Source organism: Terrapene carolina, unplaced genomic scaffold (assembly GCF_002925995.2).
Source record: "Terrapene carolina triunguis isolate 2854851 unplaced genomic scaffold, T_m_triunguis-2.0 Scaffold26, whole genome shotgun sequence".
Taxonomy (NCBI): Eukaryota; Metazoa; Chordata; order Testudines; family Emydidae; genus Terrapene; species Terrapene triunguis.
Window position 1 is genome coordinate 1,923,850 of NW_020664377.1, and position 19,027 is coordinate 1,942,876.

General features: G+C 42.3%; 1 protein-coding gene across 2 annotated transcripts in view; it reads left to right on the forward strand.

The window, feature by feature from the left end:
- LOC113406342 (probable ubiquitin carboxyl-terminal hydrolase FAF-X) overlaps positions 1–19,027 on the forward strand; it is a 183,448-nt gene that overhangs the window by 79,182 nt on the left and 85,239 nt on the right. For both annotated transcript variants that reach the window (XM_026650666.1, XM_026650667.1), the window contains exons 18-23: positions 5,685–5,925; positions 6,911–7,060; positions 7,179–7,299; positions 7,784–7,914; positions 8,215–8,493; positions 16,015–16,140. In XM_026650666.1, the coding sequence (XP_026506451.1) occupies positions 5,685–5,925; positions 6,911–7,060; positions 7,179–7,299; positions 7,784–7,914; positions 8,215–8,493; positions 16,015–16,140 (1,048 nt within the window). The remainder of the gene's footprint in view (positions 1–5,684; positions 5,926–6,910; positions 7,061–7,178; positions 7,300–7,783; positions 7,915–8,214; positions 8,494–16,014; positions 16,141–19,027) is intronic.

A 19,027-nucleotide genomic window follows, 5' to 3' on the forward strand; every position in this document is an offset into this window, starting at 1 on the left:
AGGGCTTCCCATCAGAATAAGGGGCATTTTCATGGGGGTCAAAGACTGTCCATAAGAGAGAGACTCCTTCCCCGAGCCCATTGAAGTGTGTAGGAAGAAGGATCTTTGACCTTGGTCCTGGAAGGTCCTAGGGCGGAACCCGTTGCAAATTCTGCACTTCTCCTTCTGGTGGCTCTCCCCGAGGCACCGCTGACAGAAAGAATGCGGGTCGCTCTTAGGCATAAACATTCCACAGTCCTCACAGAGCTTGAACCCTGGGGACTATTAACTAGCTAAAACTAGAAGCTATAAACACGAAGAGTGGACACTGCCCAAACACGCTTGCAAAGCAAGAGCAACAGTTTGTTCCAGCTAGCCATCACCGGTGGTAAGAAGGAACTGTGGGGGTGGGGGGTTGGCAGGGCCCTATATTGGGTGCCATGAAGGGGCAACTCCAGGGGGCACCCAGGCCGGCCCTACGGACGTTGCTAAGGGGGAAATCTTCCAGGTGGCGTGCACGTGGCGCGCACACACACCTGATTGGAATTGACATGAACAACACATCTCAAAGAACAACAGTTACGAGAAGGTGAGTAACCGCTTTTTCTGTCAGTGATTCTAGCACCGAGGCACAATGGCCGTTATCCACCGATCCTGTCTACAAGTGCAGCTCCAGACTCTGTGATACCGACATGCCCACCCAATGGGGACTAGAAATAGGGATGCACCATACTATCGGTGTCAACCATCAGAACTCCCCATATGCCAGGGTGCACAGAGACCTATACAGCACCGGAGGATATATTTCTCTACTACCTGCAGTCTCCTCTGGACCAGTGCTCCTGAGGGACGTTACCACACCAGAAGACGATATTACTTTGGCATCCCAGGAACCATCCCACTTACAACCATCAGGCAGGCTTGCCCTGGTGCCGATGGCTCTGTCATTACAGCAGGAGCAGTTTTTGGATTCGAACAAATCTAATGAACCAGTCCCGCCTTCACAGTGAGAACCAAACCCAGACAGGTGATGCAGAACTTATGATCGCTACCTGTATGAACATGACCTCCCTAGGGACCGATGGTTCGACATGCTATGGGCCCCCCTTCAAACTGTTGGCTCCTCTTTCTGGCCCTGTTGGGGACCATGGGATCTCTGTATGGATGTCTGGGACCCACACAGGAGTCTTTCCACTCCTTTCCTTTGCACCAACAACCGGTTCCGTTGGTGCATAAGGAGGAAGAAGATTTTGAACCAGAAGCAGAGATGATGACAGGAATCTCCTCCTCTTCCCCAGATGAGGCAGTCTCTCTTCTTCTTCCTCATCCCCACCTAACTACCACAGGCAATACCAGCACTTACTTTGAAGAATGGCTAGTGTTGTCCAGATATCTCTGGAGGAAATCCAAGACCCACATCACCAACTGCTGGACATTCTGCATCCAGTTAACAAGGTCTTAATGGAATTGACAAGATAGGTGTGGGTGCATAGAACACTGGGGTGTGCCAGACCAAAGAGGGTTCAGAAGTGTTGTTTTGTTCTGGCAAAGGGTGCTGAATTCCTGTTCTCCCACCTGGCTCCCAACTTCCTGGCAGTACATTCCATAGCAGCCTATAACATGTCTCAGTACTGAAGGACCACCCCATTAGAAAATGGTTCCAAGAGATTGGACTTCCTGGAGAGAGAGGTCTTCTCTGTGGGCTTGCAATTTCGCATTGCCAATTACCATGACCACCCCATTCCCAGTCTGTGTTTAGGACCTATTTTTGACATTTTAGTCAAGACCCACTCACCACCTCTGATGCCACCTGCCTCTCCTTCTGTCACCTTTTGAGGCCATCTCATTCTGTTTGCCCACAACTGGGAGTTAATTGTGATTGATGGTTGGGTCTTGGAGATTATCCATCAGGGATAGTCCATAGAGTTCATCTCCTTCTCTTCCTCATTACCCTTCATGGACCACTCTCATGAGGCAATTCTTCAACAGGAAGCGGTGTCCCTGTTACACCAAGGGGGAATAGATCCTTCGTATCAAGGAAGAGGGTTTTATTTTCTTGTCCCCAAAAAAGACTGAGGATGGAGACCCATTCGGGATCTTTAGCAACTCCCCATCTTCATTCAGAAGATGAAATTCAGGATGGTCATGTTGGCATCAATAATCCCCTCTCTTCAAGAAGGAATGTGGTTTGTGGCTCTCTATGTGAAGGATGCATATTTTCATATAGACGTTCATACACACACCCCCTCCCCCCCCGGAGGGTCCTATGGTTTATCACAGGCCAAGTGTACTTCCAGTTCCAGGTCCTCATCTTTGGAGTAGCAACAGCATCCAGAGAGTTTACAAAAGAGTTCTCTGTGGTGGTGGCCCAGATGAGAAGTCAGGGCCACACAGTTTTTCCATTTCTCAACAGCTAGTTCCTTGTAGGTCGCTCTTGACAGGAGGTCAGGCTGGCTATTCAATACCTCATTCAAAGCCTCACAGCCCTGAGGGTTTGCATGAACAGAGAGACATGTATTTTATCCCCCCGCCCCCGAGGACAAATTTATCGGGGCAGTGTTGGGCTCTGTTTACGTAAGAGCCTTTCCCCCTGCAGAAAGGTTTCAGATGATGCACGACCTAATTTCTTTGATTTCCTGCAGAACAAGGACTACAGTGTGGATGTGCCTATTGCTGCTAGGTCATATTGCAACGTGTACTTATGTATCATCCTTTGCCAGGCTTCATCTATGTTGCGTGCAGGCCTAGCTCAGTTCAGTCTACTTTCCCAAGAAAGACTGCATCAACTCTAGGATGACTGTTCCCACTCACTCCTAGTGCCACTATTATAACAGATGTAGTCCCTTCTGGTTTGGAGCCTTCTGGCCACACTGCACAAGTCATGTGGACCAGGCAGGAGGCCAGACTACATATCAACATCCTGGAGCAGCGGGCAGTTCACCTTGTGTGCAAGGCCTTCCTTCCACTCATTCACTCCCTTCACATCCAAGTAGTGTCGGACAATATCACCACCATGGTCTACGCAAACAGACAAGGAGAAGTGAGATCTCTCTCACTTTGTCTGGAGGTAGTCAGGCTTTGGAGCTTGTGCATCAGGCACATCACCACCATCCAGGCAGCATATTTCACTGATATCCACAACTCCTTAGCAGGCAACTTTACCCCAGGCATTTCCCAGCAGGCCACAAGTGGGAAGTCTGTGACTCTGTTTTGACGGACATCTTCATGCTTTGGGGCACATCTCTATGGGACCTTTCTGCATAACAAACAAACAAGAAACTACCCCTATATTATTCCAGAGGAGCCATAGGTCATGATTCCCAAGGTGACATCCTTCTACTGTCGTGGACGAGTGGTTTCGGATATGCCTTTCCTCCCATTCCCCTGTTTCCACAAGTGCTGAGAAAGATACGTTATGACAGGGCCAACGTCATTCTCCTACTGCTCTACTGGTGCAAACAGTTTTGGTTCCCAGAGCTTGTCAGTGTCTACAATCAAGATGCACCCCTTCCCAGAATTCCTGATGCAGGACAAGGGAAGGGTCAGATACCCCAGCCAGGGTTGTCTCCACCTCACAGCCTCGTGTTTGGGTGGGTGTCAGAGGTAGATCACTCTTATTTGGGTGCGGTCCAGGCTATACTTACCCAGAGTTAGGAAAGAATAGAGCAGATCCTGTTAGCTGGCTAAATGGAAACACTTGTCAACCTGGGTGCAGCACAATCAGTCTCTCCCAGTCCCTTTAAGCTTCGTCCTGATAGTTCTTGTCTCTTTTTTTAAATAAAAGTCTGGTCTCTCAATCAGCTCAATACAGGTCCACCTAGCAGCCATGAGTAGCTTCTTCCCCCCAATAGACAGCCTGTCTTTACTCAACCAGCTACGACATGGTTCATGAAGGGCTTCATTAATGCCTCTCCGACAGTCACTAAACCCACATCGCTAAAGGGTCTGAACCTCATGCTGTCAAAGCTTATTAGACCTCCATTTGAACCCTTAGTGACATGTTCCATGTCCTGTCTGTCTATGGAAGTGGCATTTCTAGTGGTCATGACTTTGGCCAGGAAGGTCAGCAAACTGGGAGCCATCATGGTGGACGGACACACACACACACCCCCCTTTCCCCTCCCATTATGATATTTCACAGGGACAAAGTGTCCCTTTGCCTTCACCCTAAATTTCTCCCCAAGGTCGTTTCCAGTGTATTCACTTACCTGTCCTTTTTGTGAAATGCCACACTTCTCCTGAAGAGAAGAGACTTCACTCCCTCAACATCAGGCGTGCACTTACTTTTTACCTGTAAAGAAACAAGTCCATCAGAAAGTCTCCAAGACGGTTTGTTGAGATAACCGAGAGATCCTGTGGTCAGGATCCTCTTAAAGAATTGCTAAGTGGGTTTATGGCTGAATTATCAAATGCTACAGACTGGCTCGCATTCCACCTTCTGTCACTGTAACGGCCCATTCCACAAGAGTGCAGGCTGGCACGGTAGCATCCTTGCAGGAGGTCCCAATGCACGACATGCAGAGCAGCCATCTAGAGCTCCATAGACTCATTTACTAGACATTATGCGCTAGTCTAAGGGCTTGTCTACACTTTAACCTGCTGGCTCAAGGGTGTGAAAAATCACCCCCCTGAGCGCAGCAAGTCTGAGCGCTTTAAAGCTCTAGTGTAGACAGGAGCTAATCCCCTCGTGGAGGAGGATTACCAGGAGTGCTGGGAGAGCTCTCTCGCGACCACACTTGCACTTCAAAGCGCTGCCGCGGGAGCGTTCCCACTCTGCCCCCACTTCTATGATCAGCCATTTTCCATGTCCACTTTGATATTATTTTAGACATTTGTGCTTGGGTAAATGGTTTTCTCAAATCCTAGTTTTTCTAGTTCTATCATATATTTAGTAGCCTTGTGTTGGTGAATTCAATCTGTTGCTGTTGAAATAATTATCCCAAGGAGAGCAAAGTAGGATGGATGACTAACTACTAACCATTCCAGATTTTCTTAAATAATTAACAAATTAGGCAAGAAATTCTGAGAAAGAAGTAAAGGATAAATTGAGGTTCCTAAAGATTACTCACTATGAAAATCCCTCTTAATTATCTAGTGGGAATGTTCTGAGTTTACTAAATCTTTTTTTTTCTATTCACCATTGCTGCCAAGAAATTTTAAAACCTCATGACCTTGCCATATGTTTGAACTGCTGCTACAGTATTGGGAGCAAAAGTTAATTAATATACTAATAGCATTTAGTAATTACAACAAGGAATTAAACAAGGCAAATTCATGTTGACTTTTATGCTGCAGAAACAATAAAATATAAGTGCTAAACTTGATAGAATAAGCTAGTAGGACTGAAATTTTATTTCCAAGATTTGAACAGAGAATTGCAAATAGTGAAGAGAGAACCAAAATTTGAACTATGTAATTACTTTAGGTTTACTTGAAATTCTGTGTGTTCAGAACACAAGTGTAGAACTGATTGTTCAGTAAGTTTGTGGGTGTGCACTTTTCACTCTGACTTGTGGCTGTACAAATATTCAATTTACATGCAACAATGCATGCGCAAAATAGTCGTATGCTTGCACATTCCAACAGACTTACAGAAAATCATTCTGTAATAGTTGCAGTACAAATGACTGCATGAAAAATAACCAGTTTTGTTGTTGCCCGCAACAATGACTTTAGTTAGCATGTGCTCTCCATTTGTTTTGCAGAGCTTTTCGTGGTAAGCATATCACACTGGTGGTTCGTTTTCCAAACCAAGGTCGGCAGGTAGAAGACTTGGATATTTGGTCTCACACAAATGACACAATTGGTTCTGTACGGCGTTGTATTCTGAATCGTATTAAAGCCAACAGTGCACATACAAAAGTAGAACTGTTTATTGGTGGTGAGCTGGTAGATCCTGCAGATGATAGGAAGTTAATTGGACAATTAAATCTTAAAGATAAAACGGTGAGTGCTATTACTTTAGTCAATTACTTAATATTACTCCACTTCTATAATTATTGGGGGGGGGGGAATGAGAGCAGGAATATCATTATTAGAAATGTGAGAGTCAAGTAATATCTTTGGCCTGGTCCACACTAACCCCCCCACTTCGAACTAAGGTACGCAAATTCAGCTATGTTAATAACGTAGCTGAATTCGAAGTACCTTAGTTCGAACTTACCACGGGTCCAGACGCGGCAGGCAGGCTCCCCCGTCGATGCCGTGTACTCCTCTCGCCGAGCTGGAGTACCGGCGTCGACGGTGAGCACTTCCGGGATCGATTTATCGCGTCTAGACAAGACGCGATAAATCGATCCCAGAAGATCGATTGCTTACGGCTGGACCAGGAAGTAAGTGTAGACCTGCCCTCTAATTGGACCAACTTCTGTTGTTAAGAGAGACAAGTTTTCGAGCTTCCACAGAGCTCTTCTTCAGTTCTAGGAAAAGTACTCAAGAATTAAGACTTATTACAATTATAATTATTCTTGTAAGCCATAATGTAATTATGGATTATTACAACAATCTATAACCCACTGTTCCCCCAAAGCCCCCCAGCTTCTCGCACACCAATGACTGGAGAGGTATTAATGGGCCACTTCACCTTGAGTGGTTCCTTGAAATGTGTTGCTACTTATGCTAAACAATGTGTTCCACGTTGTATTTTTAGCTGTGAGAGTCTTGAGTACATTTCCAAGACCTGAAAAATAGCTCTGTGTAAGCTTGAAAGCTTGTCTCTCTCACCAACAGAAGACACAGCAGATATTGTCTCTCTAATATCCTGGGACAAACACTATTACTGCAATACTGCATACTTTATTTGAAATGATCCATTCTAACTTAATGAAATATTGTATTAGTAGCTCATTTAGTGTAAGAAGTTCTAAAGTTTATAGTTTTCATATCTAATACTTAGTAAAATATATTAATCTTCTACAAATTTATTTTTTAGCTAATTACAGCCAAGCTTACGCAAATAAGTTCCAATATGCCTTCAAGCCCTGATAGTTCTTCCGACTCTTCAACTGGTTCTCCGGGCAACCATGGCAATCACTACAGTGATGGTCCAAACCCAGAAGTTGAAAGCTGTTTGCCTGGAGTGGTAAGTATATGTATTGGTCCAAAAATCTTATGAAGTTAAAAAATGACACATTGTAAATATTAGCACAAATTGTTTCAGTTGCTGAAATAGCATGACAAGTTTTTTATTTTTGTTTTAGATCATGTCACTGCATCCTAGATACATCTCGTTTCTTTGGCAAGTTGCAGACTTAGGCAGCAGCCTAAATATGCCACCTCTTAGAGATGGAGCACGTGTCCTTATGAAACTTATGCCACCAGGTCAGAATATAATGTTAATCTCTTTATATCTTGAGGTTATGTCTCACCCATTTTCTGGAAATGGAATCCTTCCTGAAATCCTTCCTCCTACTAATTTAGAATATGGTAGTCGTGAGAGTATATTCATTTATTTCCTGTATTGCTATATCTTGTCCATAATATAAAGTTAAATATTTTAAAAAGCGTTTTTTAGATGTCAATGCCTGTTTATCTTTGAAAATGGGGAAAAGTGTTAAAATTGAAACTATTTTGCAACACTTACTACTGTATAGGAGGAGTTTCTAAGTGCTGTCGGTAATAAATATAACACTGTACCTCTGAAGACTCTGAATTTGTATGTCAGTTACAATTCCTGCATCTTTTCTTATCTGATGTCCTTTGAAGTTTCTCAAGTTGATGGGTATTAATTATTAATTGTAGGTTTCAGTGACTTGTTTTTAGGTAACTATGGCAGTAATGTTTAGAGGTTGTGTTTTTATTGCAGATAACACTACAGTAGAGAAACTAAGAGCTATTTGCTTAGACCATGCAAAACTTGGTGAAAGCAGCCTTAGTCCATCCCTTGACTCTCTTTTCTTTGGCCCTTCTGCCTCACAAGTGCTATATCTAACAGAGGTTTGTAATGTTTTTCTTTGAAAATAAATTAAAAATAAAAACCCAAACTTTTATAGTTTAAAACTCTTTTTGGCATTAAGGTTACATTTTCTATGGTGGAGTTGAAGAACAGGATCAAATTCTGGTGTAAAACTAAAAAGATTCAAAATGTCTGTCAAAGCAGCAAAGTGTGGGAGGCGTGCATGGGGAAAAATATCATGTATAAAATGTACTTCTGTGTACTTACATTTTTTAGTGTGTGCGTGTTTAGAAAAAGTGTACCGTGTGTGTTTGCTAACGTGTTTTATTTCCTTCTTGCAGGTAGTCTATGCCTTGTTAATGCCTGCCAGTGCACCTCTGGGAGAAGATGCCAGTGACTTCCAATATAACTTCTTAAAAAGTGGAGGTTTGCCTCTTGTATTGAGCATGTTGACTAGAAACAATTTCCTGCCAAATGCAGATATGGAAACTCGAAGGGGAGCCTACCTTAATGCTCTAAAAATAGCCAAATTGTTGCTAACAGCAATTGGCTTTGGCCATGTTCGAGCTGTGGCAGAAGCTTGTCAGCCAGTTGTAGAGGGCACAAGTCCAATCTCACCGGTAATGTACTTTGACTTTTTTTTAAACCCCCCTTCCCCCCCCCCCCTCCCCGTAGCCAAAGTCTTCTAGAAATACTAATATGCAGTAATTTACATTCAGATCTACAAAGCTGCCTTCCTATAATAATACCACTTTTACTTATTTTTCTGTCTTGGATGTATATTTCAACTGTATGATTCATAAAGAACTCATAATACTCATTTTTAAATGTCTGAGATAGTAAAAGGTTCTGCCTCACCAATTCCTAGCACCTCCATTGTTGCAAGTTCAGTTCCTTTCTGATTCTGGAAAGTAACAGAATTCCTGCAAGAACAGCACTTCCAATACTGTTCCAGCTTGTCTCAGTAGGTATTTGCTGCTGTGATCCTTCATTTATGTGTATTTGAGTTCAATTGACTCTCCGCATGAATTCCACTCTTGGTGCATATGCATCCTTTGCATGCAAGATCAGATTCTTCTGGCAAGATGTGCCCGATGGGGCTGTGCCTTCACCCTGATGTCCTTCATGCACCTAGGGTAACCAGATAGGAACCCTGAAAAAACAGGACGGGGGTGTGTGGGGGGGTAATAGGCGCCTACATAAGAAAAATTCCCCAAAACCAGGACTGTCTCTTTAAAAACGGGACATCTGGTCACCCTACCTGAGGGCATAAAGGGCACGGTGGGCTTACCACCCCTCAGTTCCTTCTTACCACCCTGACATCAGGATTGAACCCCAGTCTTTGCTTACGCTGCACATTTTGATGTCTTGTTAAGCTGGTTAATAGTAGTTTTATTTTTTATATATATATATATATAATATATAAAAAAAATATGGGGATATGTCTGGAACAAGGATCCTTGCCTCTATGGCTGGGATTATATGATTGGGTTGCCTGCAGTAGCAGGAGATAAGGCTCAGTGATCCTGGAGGTCCCTTCCAGTCCTCCCGTTAGGTTGGTGGAGGAACCCACTTCACGTGTGAAGTACCTTTTGCTGCATCGCTGCCTACTAAGACATTGGTGATGCGCTGCATGATGGGGCGCTCATCTTTGCCACTTTCAAACCCAAGGGCATTGGGTCACCCCAGGAAGCTCAACTTCACATTTTGTCTTGAAGCTCAGAGCCATACATCTTCATGCACAGCATTTCTACTCTTGTTATCCAAGTGATAATGGACAACACCAAAGCCATGCACTGTGTCAAGATCGGGAGGAGCATAATCATCTCTGTTCTGCAAAAAAGCAGTCTGTGTCTGGGGTGGAGCATTTGTCATCTAATCATACCATCTTCCAGTGGTTCTGCATCTTCCAGGCTTGCAAAATGCCCTGGCAAATTGAGACAGCAGATAATTCTCAGACAGACACGAGTGGACTGTAAGGGTATGTCTACACAGCATTTTGGACTGAGCAGGAGAGGGTCTCCCAGCCCAAGTCAACAGACTTGAGTCAGTGGGGGTGACACTGGTGCTCTAAAATTAGCTGTATAAACAGTGCTTTGAAGTTACAGTTTGGACTGAAGCTTGGGCTTTGAGACCTAGGTTCATCCTCTGAGCATGGTAGCCACAGCTTAGCCCAGACAATTCTGGTACTTGGATCTGGTGAACCTATCAACTCATCCTTCAATCACGCTACCTGTTCTACCTGATATGATTTTGCAAACAGAGGTCATATCTTATTCGGAGCCAGCATCATTACATCTGAATTTGTCACTGGTGTCACCACTGCTGGAATGCTGTATCTGGTTCTGGTGTCCACAATTCAAGAAGGATGTTAATTTGGAGAGTGTTCAGAAAAGATCAATGAGAATGGAGAATAAATACACCTCTACCCCTATATAACGCGACCCGATATAACACAAATTCAGATATAACGCAGTAAAACAGCGCTCCCGGGGGGGCAGATCAAAGCAAGTTCGGAATAACACGGTTTCACCTATAACGCTGTAAGATTTTTTTTTTTTTGCTCCCGAGGACAGCGTTATATTGGGGTAGAGGTGTATTTGATGTGTTTTTCAGTCTAGCAGACAAAGGTATAACAGGATCCACTGGCTGGAAGTTGAAACTAAACAAATTTAGACTGGAAATAAGGTGCCAATTTTTAACAGTGACAGTTATTAACCATTGGACCAACTTACTAAGGGTTGTGGTGGATTCTCTACCACTGACAATTTTTGAATCAAGATTAGATGTTTTTCTAAAATAAATATATGCTGTAGTTCAAACAGGAAGTATTTTGGGACAGTTCTATGTCCTGTGTTATACAGGAGTTCAGGCTAGATGAATACAATGGTTCCTTTTGACCTTATAATCTATGAATGCAGGAGCATAATGTTTTAAGACCGAGTTACTCTCAGGACTCCTTCCAAATTCCTATTTTTAAGAATTTTGTGTGAACCAGTTTATTCATATCCCAGTTTTTCTCCAAGCCTCACTCCCCCACAGGGGAAGCTAAACGTCACACAGTTGATGTAGTTAAGGCCCTGTTTTCTTACATTTACAGGACAAAACCCTTCAGGAACATACCTAAACTTTATGGCCTTTGCAGAGAGATGTGTGTCAGGCAGTATCCTTTCTGAACTTATCTTATGTCCTTATACAGTTGAAGACTGTTATTAGGTTAGATCTATCTAGTTGTAGTAGAGCTCAGGCAGCCTTTGCTGCTTGTTTGAAGAATTTTCCTATTTCTGAAATCTGTAGGGCAGCTATGTGGAGCTTGATCAACACCTTTACAAGACACGTTCTTTGACAGTGGCTTCCTGATAGGATGCCTGCTTTGGTGTGATTGTCTTGACGTCATTGTTTAAGTAGGACTCTTATTTCCAATCTCCAAGCAAATTTATATCTGCTTGTTGTGCACTGCAACGGGGTAGATTAGGTCCAGAGGTCCCCTGCTGGAAGCCACGCGGCTGTGCCTGCCCCAGAAAATAGCAGAGGAGAAGTTCTCTAGGTGGCCTATAGTGGTTGCAGAGAAGCAACCAGGAGGGCTGCTGGAGCAGACAATCAGGGACCAGAAGGGCCCTATAAAAGGGAGCAGCAGAGGCAGAACAGTCAGTGCAGGAAGGCTGATCCCAGGGGACTGAGCCCAGAACTTAGTTAGACCAGGCAAGGGTACTGTGGTGGGCCCTCCTAATTTGGTTGAAGATGAGCCCAGGCAAGGGTTGCCAAAAGGACACCAACTGAAGGTACTAAGATGGGTCCCTGTTTGTTAAAGAAGGCAGTGCCTCTGGGGGGAATCCTTGGTGCTACGGCCCCATACCAGGATCGTGAGAAAGAACTAGAGACTGTATTCCTCAGAAGAGGGGGGACAGTGTGTGAGACTCGGCCGGAGGGCTGAGTTGCTGAAGACTTGTCGAATAGCCATCAGCCGGGGGACGCTTGCAAGAGGCGGGTGCCACCTGTTGTAAGAACTGAAAGAAAAGCAGGCTCACATCTGACCAGTAAGGGAGTGCCTGTGAGAGGTGGGTGCTGCCCCATGGAAAAAACCTGAGTGATTGCAGGCACATATCAGCCAGAGACAAGCGCTCATGAGAGGCGGATGCTGATGCTGTTACTTTACCGACACTTACATGCACCAACAGTGTAATCCAAATGGACAATTACTTTAAGAAAGAATGTTTACAGTAACTGTTCTTCAAAATGCGTTGTCCACATGGATTCTATGACCCATCCTCCTTCCCTGCTTCTATGTAGTCTTACTCCTCTGGGATTTAGTGTTGGTAAAGGAACAGAGAGGTGGTTGGCCCACTCTTCCCTTTATAATGTTAGGTGTAGGTGCTGCCCCAACAGGTGCTGCTGGCGAGAAAAATCTGATCTCCTATTCCTGGGGCGCATGCATACCAAAAGTGAAATCCATGTGGTTTCAAAGAACCACAGTTATTGTAAGGTAAGTAATCATTCTTTCCCCTTAGTCTTTGAAGTTCTTTTTAAAGTAAATCATGTGTTTTTCATGCATTCGCTGGGGATACTTTAAGTAACGTATTGGAAACATGGGTTTTTGTTTTTTTTGGGCTTGGGCGATATCTTTATTAGGCTCTTTACTTTTGGCGTGTAACAGTGTTCGGGGCATGAGGGGAGTTCAGTCCTTTGGCACTGTGCCATTTGTCTTTGGGTCTCTGGCACATCTGTACTGCTTTAGTGCAGAGCACCCTACACATTTTGAAGCTTCAGCTTGTCAACACACCGTATCAATAGTGTTTCAAGGCTCTGTCTCTTGATATGGAACAGTTCTTTGGAGGAATTTTTTAATGTTTCTCTTTGCTTGACTCTGCCAGCTATTCTTTGTGGGAGTTTGAGGGGAGTCTTCCCTATACTTGTCTGGGACAAACAACTCATTAGTTTTAAATGTATGAAGTATGATCATACTATGTCTGACAGATAACCATAATCTGTGCCTGGGAGAAGAGAGGCTCTCTGTGCTAAGATGGCATTCAGATTAAGAAAGAAGTATCTGAACTCTTTTCTGGCCTCCATTAGAGGCTGTAAGTATTTCAAATCTTTCAACCTCAAAGTATAAAACATCAGCATCCCCACATCGGGCGCTGAGTTTGTGTGGTACAGTTTGCTTAGGTACAGGTCTGGAGATGGATAGCTGTAACAGCACCACTTCCTTACTTACTCTGAAGCTGCTTCCTCTTGATCCTTCTGAGGGCGTATCATTGTGTCATCTTAGTTCGATGATACTTCACTTAACAAAGAGTCATCATACCCTTCAGAACACTGTGTTCTTCGAGGAGTGTCCCTGTGGGTGCTCCATTTTAGGTGTCTTGGTTCCCTGTGCTGTAATAGGAGATTTGTGGTAGCAGTGCCTGGTTGGGTTGTGCACGCGCTGTCACCGTCTCTCACCGCTCCACGCAGTTACACAGCACTGCGTGACCAACCGTCCCTCAGTTCCTTCTCTGCCGCCTTTGGCTTCAGTTGGAATGATCAGCATCGCCCTCTCTTAGCTTTGTAAAGGCTAATCTTATCTATAGTTTATAGTTGGTAGTATAAGCAGTAGTTAGATATTTCCCCTTTATAGTTATTTTATTTTACTTCAGACAAATTTTCCCCTTTATCTACCCTTATTCTCCTCAGTAGGCGGAGAAGTTAGACTCCCGTAGGTTTATTTTCCTCCTTTTGTTTTGTTTTTGTTTTTTGTTTTGTGGCAAACTTTCTCCTGCATGCCCAGATCATCGGGCTTCAAACGCTATCTAACTTGCGAACTGTCAATTCCGGTCTCTGACGGACATGCACAGTGTGTCCACTGTCTCGGCAAAACTCACATTGCTCAAAAGTGTCCACATTGCTAGAACCTCACAGCCAGAGCAAGAAAAGCTAGGGATCTCCAACTTAAACTCCTTAAGATGGAGAAATCCCTCAGACCGACTTCAGACCGTGAGTCCAGGATGCCTCCAGGCCAATGGTCGCCATCCGCAGCCTCTGACAGAGATCCTGCCCCTGCAGAGCCTATGAAAGAGCCCTTACCGAAGACGGCTACCGAAAAGCAGTGCTAGACTTTTCCGCACCGTGAATCGCCCAAGAAAAAGTGATCCTCGACCACAAAATGTACCTCAGTACCGACAGCACCCAGCATGTCGGACCATGAGGCACCAGGATCTTCTGGTACCGAGAGTTCCCAGAAAGTGAAAGACCATATGCGGTCTCGCTCAAATGGAGGCTTACAAAGCAAAGTGAAACCCTTCACCTCGGTACCCGTTGAGCTGAAAAGAACCTCTGCACCAAGCGGTGCAATGGTGCCACCTGCAGTACCTATGCCGCACAGCTCAAAACCCTCAGCACTGGTGGCTACAACTCTTACTCCCATGCCGCCAGCGATGCTGACCTCTGTACCGAAGCTGACGGTTCCGCAACTATTCCTGAGACATGCAGACCTGCTAGTCTCCTCAACACCAGACTCTTGGCTGATCAGAAACACCACATTGGAAGGGATCCAAGGATCAGTCCATGCCACTTATAGTGTGTAGTAGTCAATATCTTCATGTTCCAGGACACGATCCAGGATGTTGTAAATGTAGTGGAAAGGATTTGCCAGAGCCAGCAGAGACCATAAAATAGAGGGAGTCTCATGACCACAGCAGTTTTCCTTGTACCATACCAGAACTTAGTGGTCATAAGGTAGTCTCCAGGGCAGTTTTCTCTCTCTTTCTACAGGAGGTTTGCAAAACAGTCACACTGTGTTTTCTCCATGTATTTTACAAATCATTGTTAGATTTAGTATCAAGAGAAGAATCCAGGTTTTCTGTGTTACTTTTCCTACCTCCATGTGAGGGGTGCCCAGACTTATCTTTTATAATTTTGTGTTTGGGATGCCCACCTTTTGAATGCTTTTGCCTTAATTTTCACTATTGGTGTAATTGGGTTTCTTCTGGAGAGTTCTCTGTCTAGATAAAACTTCCTCTCCTCTCCCCTCCCCCCAAATTTTCTTATTCATGTTACGTATGTTATTGTTCACTATAGACACTGCTTCTAGGTGCTGCTGTTTTTATAACATTTTTCTTTTAGAAATACCACTCAAGTTTTCCAACCTTAGCAGAAATCTAGAAGAGAAAATTATGTGCCTGTAATGCTTGTTCCTTGATTATGTCTGACTAGATTCTCACTTTTGCACCAACCACCCCTCAAAAGTTGAGAAGCTACATCTGTTTGTTTTTTTTACCATTCTGTGGAATGTTTTGTTTTTTGACTGTTAAATTCTTATGCAGAAACCAACTTACTTTGGGGCATTGGAGAGTGTACACCACATCCTGTCAACTGGAATGTGTTTGTGAAGAACGTCTACTAAAACATAAGAGGATCAAAAACTTCTGAGGAAGTTTTTCCTAAGTCACATGTTAAAAGCATGGACCCAGGAATTGGAAAACAGTAAAGAGAATTCAGAGAACTACTAAAGACAATTCTCTTGTACTTCTGACTCAAGTTTTACATCAGTTTTAATAATATCCAAACAGTGAATTTATATTTTTAAAAGAAAATTAATTAAGGTTTTCTTTTCTGGGCACTTTCTGGGGAGCAACAGCTAGCTTGAAGAATGACACCATTAAGGGCACCAGCTATTTACAGTCCATTGACATCCCATAAACCTGTTCCTTTCCTGTCTCAAAAGATGGGGGTTGGATGTCCCCCTAACTGTCTGTTTAAAATTTTATTCAAATGTCAAAAAAAAAGAATTAAAAGTAGTTTCAGGTATTCTATACCTACTTATGATTCTCCCTACCAGTATGTTTATAGTTTCACAGTTATATTTTCCCATTTTTGTAATGTTTTAAGAAGCTATTTAGACTTTATCCAAAACTTGTGTGTGGAATACCAGTTTTAACAGCAAAATATCAAATACATGAATGTGTGTATATTGAAATGTTGGTTAGTATTTGAAATAACAAAAATGAGTGGGGTTTTTTGCATGTATATTGTATTTAAATAGAAATTTATCTTCTTCTTCCACTTGTCTCCTCTCCCCACACCTAACAGATAATTTCTAGTTTCATAATTTAGGGTTTTCTGTACTTTTTTTTTATGTAAATAATGAAAATAACTTATTCCAGATAAACCAGGCTACCCATGACCAGGCAGTGGTGCTGCAAGCTGCCCTACAGAACATTCCCAATCCAACTTCAGAGTGCATGCTACGAAATGTAGCAATACGTCTTGCCCAGCAAATATCTGATGAGGTTAGTATATTCTTTCCTGTAAAACCTAAGTTTTTCTGTACTAGATTTTCCTTTTATTTCATCATATTTCTTAGATTTCCTTTCATAGAGGAAAATGATAGGTTTCCTTAAATTCAAAATACATTTAGGATATTTTGCATACTTTTTATTTTTTTAACACTTAAAAGCATTAAATGAATTATTACTTTACAAAATTATTTACATGTTTTTCGTGTGTTTACTTGGGAAAACCAATATGTATAATGGAGTTCAGAGAGTATTAGCTAAGTGAATTATGTAAGGTTCTGCACATCTATATTAATGGGTTCTGATACTGTGAGACCAGAACTCAGTTGGTATGGTGTTGTTGCAGATTTTAGAAGTAAACTTAGCATCATTTTTCTTGAGGTAATCGATATATTTGAAGAATAACCAGAGATTTTTAACAAGAAAATATTGTTACTAATATTGTAGTCTTTTTTTACTCTTATGTTTGTCTTTGGTAATATGCTTTTTTAGCGAGTAATAAGAAAAATGGAGAGAGAGAGAGGTTAAATATTTTATTAAAGGTGACCTGAAATGCCTTTTAATAGAAAAAATTCAAGTGTTGAGGTCTCAAATTATTAACAGAAATAAATATATACACCTCTACCCCAATATAACACGACCTGATATAACATGAATTTGGATATAACGCGGTGAAGCAGTGCTCTGGGTGGGGGCGGGGCTGCGCACTCCGGCGGATCAAAGTAAGTTTGATCTAACGCGGTTTCATCTATAACACGGTAAGATTTTTTGGCTCCCGAGCACAGCGTTATATCAGGGTAGAGGGGGGTGTGTGTGTGTGTGTGTGTGTGTGTGTGTGTGTGTGTTTTAACTACACATAATTGACCATTGGATCGCCTGGGTGGAGGAAAAATGAACAGCTTTGCTCACAAATGGATCATCCATCTAAATGATGTGACTTACCCAACATTGCATGAAATTAATAAGGGTGAGATAATACCTTAACAAGAGCACTGTGTAAGCTGGAAAGCTTGTCTCTGTCACCAACAGAACATGGTCTAGTAAAAGATGGTATCTCACCCATCTTGTCAAAGTTATTAGATTTGGAATTTTTAGTAATCTGTTTAATACATTGTGGCCTGTCAAGGGTGGCCAAAGGAAAAATTACAACTTCCTTTCAAGATGATTGGTGCTGCATCAGCTTCCAAAGTCAAAGCAATGCTGACTTGGACTTCAGGACCTGTATAGGAAATAATCTCCTCATACCATCTCAGAACATTGCTGAGATATCCAAAAGTGTAGAGACCCTCCATGACCATTTTAACTGTATGAAATGTACAGCGTCTGCCACAAGCAAAAAAAGACAAAGGCTTGAGAAAAAAGGTTGATGGAACTGGACACCAAAACAGGTTCCCTAGTTTTCATCATTGCTGCCATTCATGGAGCTGCATCAGTCGTGAATTTTGTATATGAAGTTGCCAGTGTAGAAACACTGCTTTAGTCATAGCTTTTTCCACAGAAGAAATAGGTCATGGAGGGAGGGAGGGCAGGATGTGAATTGTGATTTTTACATGCTCTGTGTGAATGAAGTTTTAAAAAAAAAATATTAAAAGAACACTAGCAAGACAGATCAAAGGAACGAGACTCAGATTACACAGCATCAGTGCTAAAATATCGTCTATATATTTGCAAAAATGAAGAAAACTGCTGAAGAGCTAAATCTGAAGTATAATTTGGTTTATCCTGCAAGATTTTTCTTGTATATTTTGATGGCCAATGATTAGTTTTTCCTCAGCAGATTTTTTTGTTTTGTTTTGTTGTTGTTTTTATTTAATGTTGAGAAATTTGATGCAGCCTGTGAGGGAAGAATAGAGTAAGAGTTGAAGGGCATTGAAAAATCTACATATTTTTTAATCATCATACTTCAAGTTTTTAAAGTAACTTTTCTCCAGACTAAATTAACAAGCCTATTTTTGTTTTTTTAATGTGTGAAAGTTCTCATTGCAATGCTTCTGGTGCAAGGTGAATCTGTTGGTGGAGAGACTGGTGAAGAGCCTACTTTCTGTTCCAGCTATTCCCATTTCCATAGCTGTAGTGTAGGTTCATCTAGGATTAAAAGCTCATGATGGAACCAATTTATTTATTAAGCTTTTTATGTTCTCAGTGTTTAATAAATCTGAGTATTGGAAGATTTACGTTGACAGAAAAAAAGGTGACTAGATATCTGCCTCCTCAAAGGATTTTGGAAGTTTTCCCCTGTCAGAGGGACGTATGCTTCCTGAACAATGTTACCTTGAATATGAACTCCTGAAATTTTGATGAAAGCTTGTTGCAAACTGGGAGAAGTTACGATTGTGGTATTTAAATTTTTTGTAATGTTTTAGGTGTTTGTACTACCAAATATTTGATATATATGAATCAATATACACCTCTACCCCGATATAACGCAACCCAATATAACACGAATTCGGATATAACACGGTAAAGCAGCGCTCCGGGGGGCGGGGCTGTGCGCTCCGGTGGATCAAAGCAAGTTCGATATAACACGGTTTCACCTATAATGCGGTAAGATTTTTTGGCTCCCGAGGACAGCGTTATATCGAGGTAGAGGTGTAGTTCTTTATTTAAAACAGTTACTAAAAGTAAAGCCACAGAAAACTTGTAGCTTATCTTTACGAAATATGTATTTATAGGAATTAATTTGAAATACACATTCTGTTAACTACTTGGGATCTTGCAGATGGTTTTATGTATTAACAGTTTTCCCCTCTAGCCTTGGATTTTACTGTTCCAAACAGCCCAATTGGAATTATTTTGTTTTTATAGCTCCCATCAACAAAATATAATATAAGGGCTCCCAAAGGTACTGTGTAACTCAACTAATCATAGAGTTGGCTTTAGT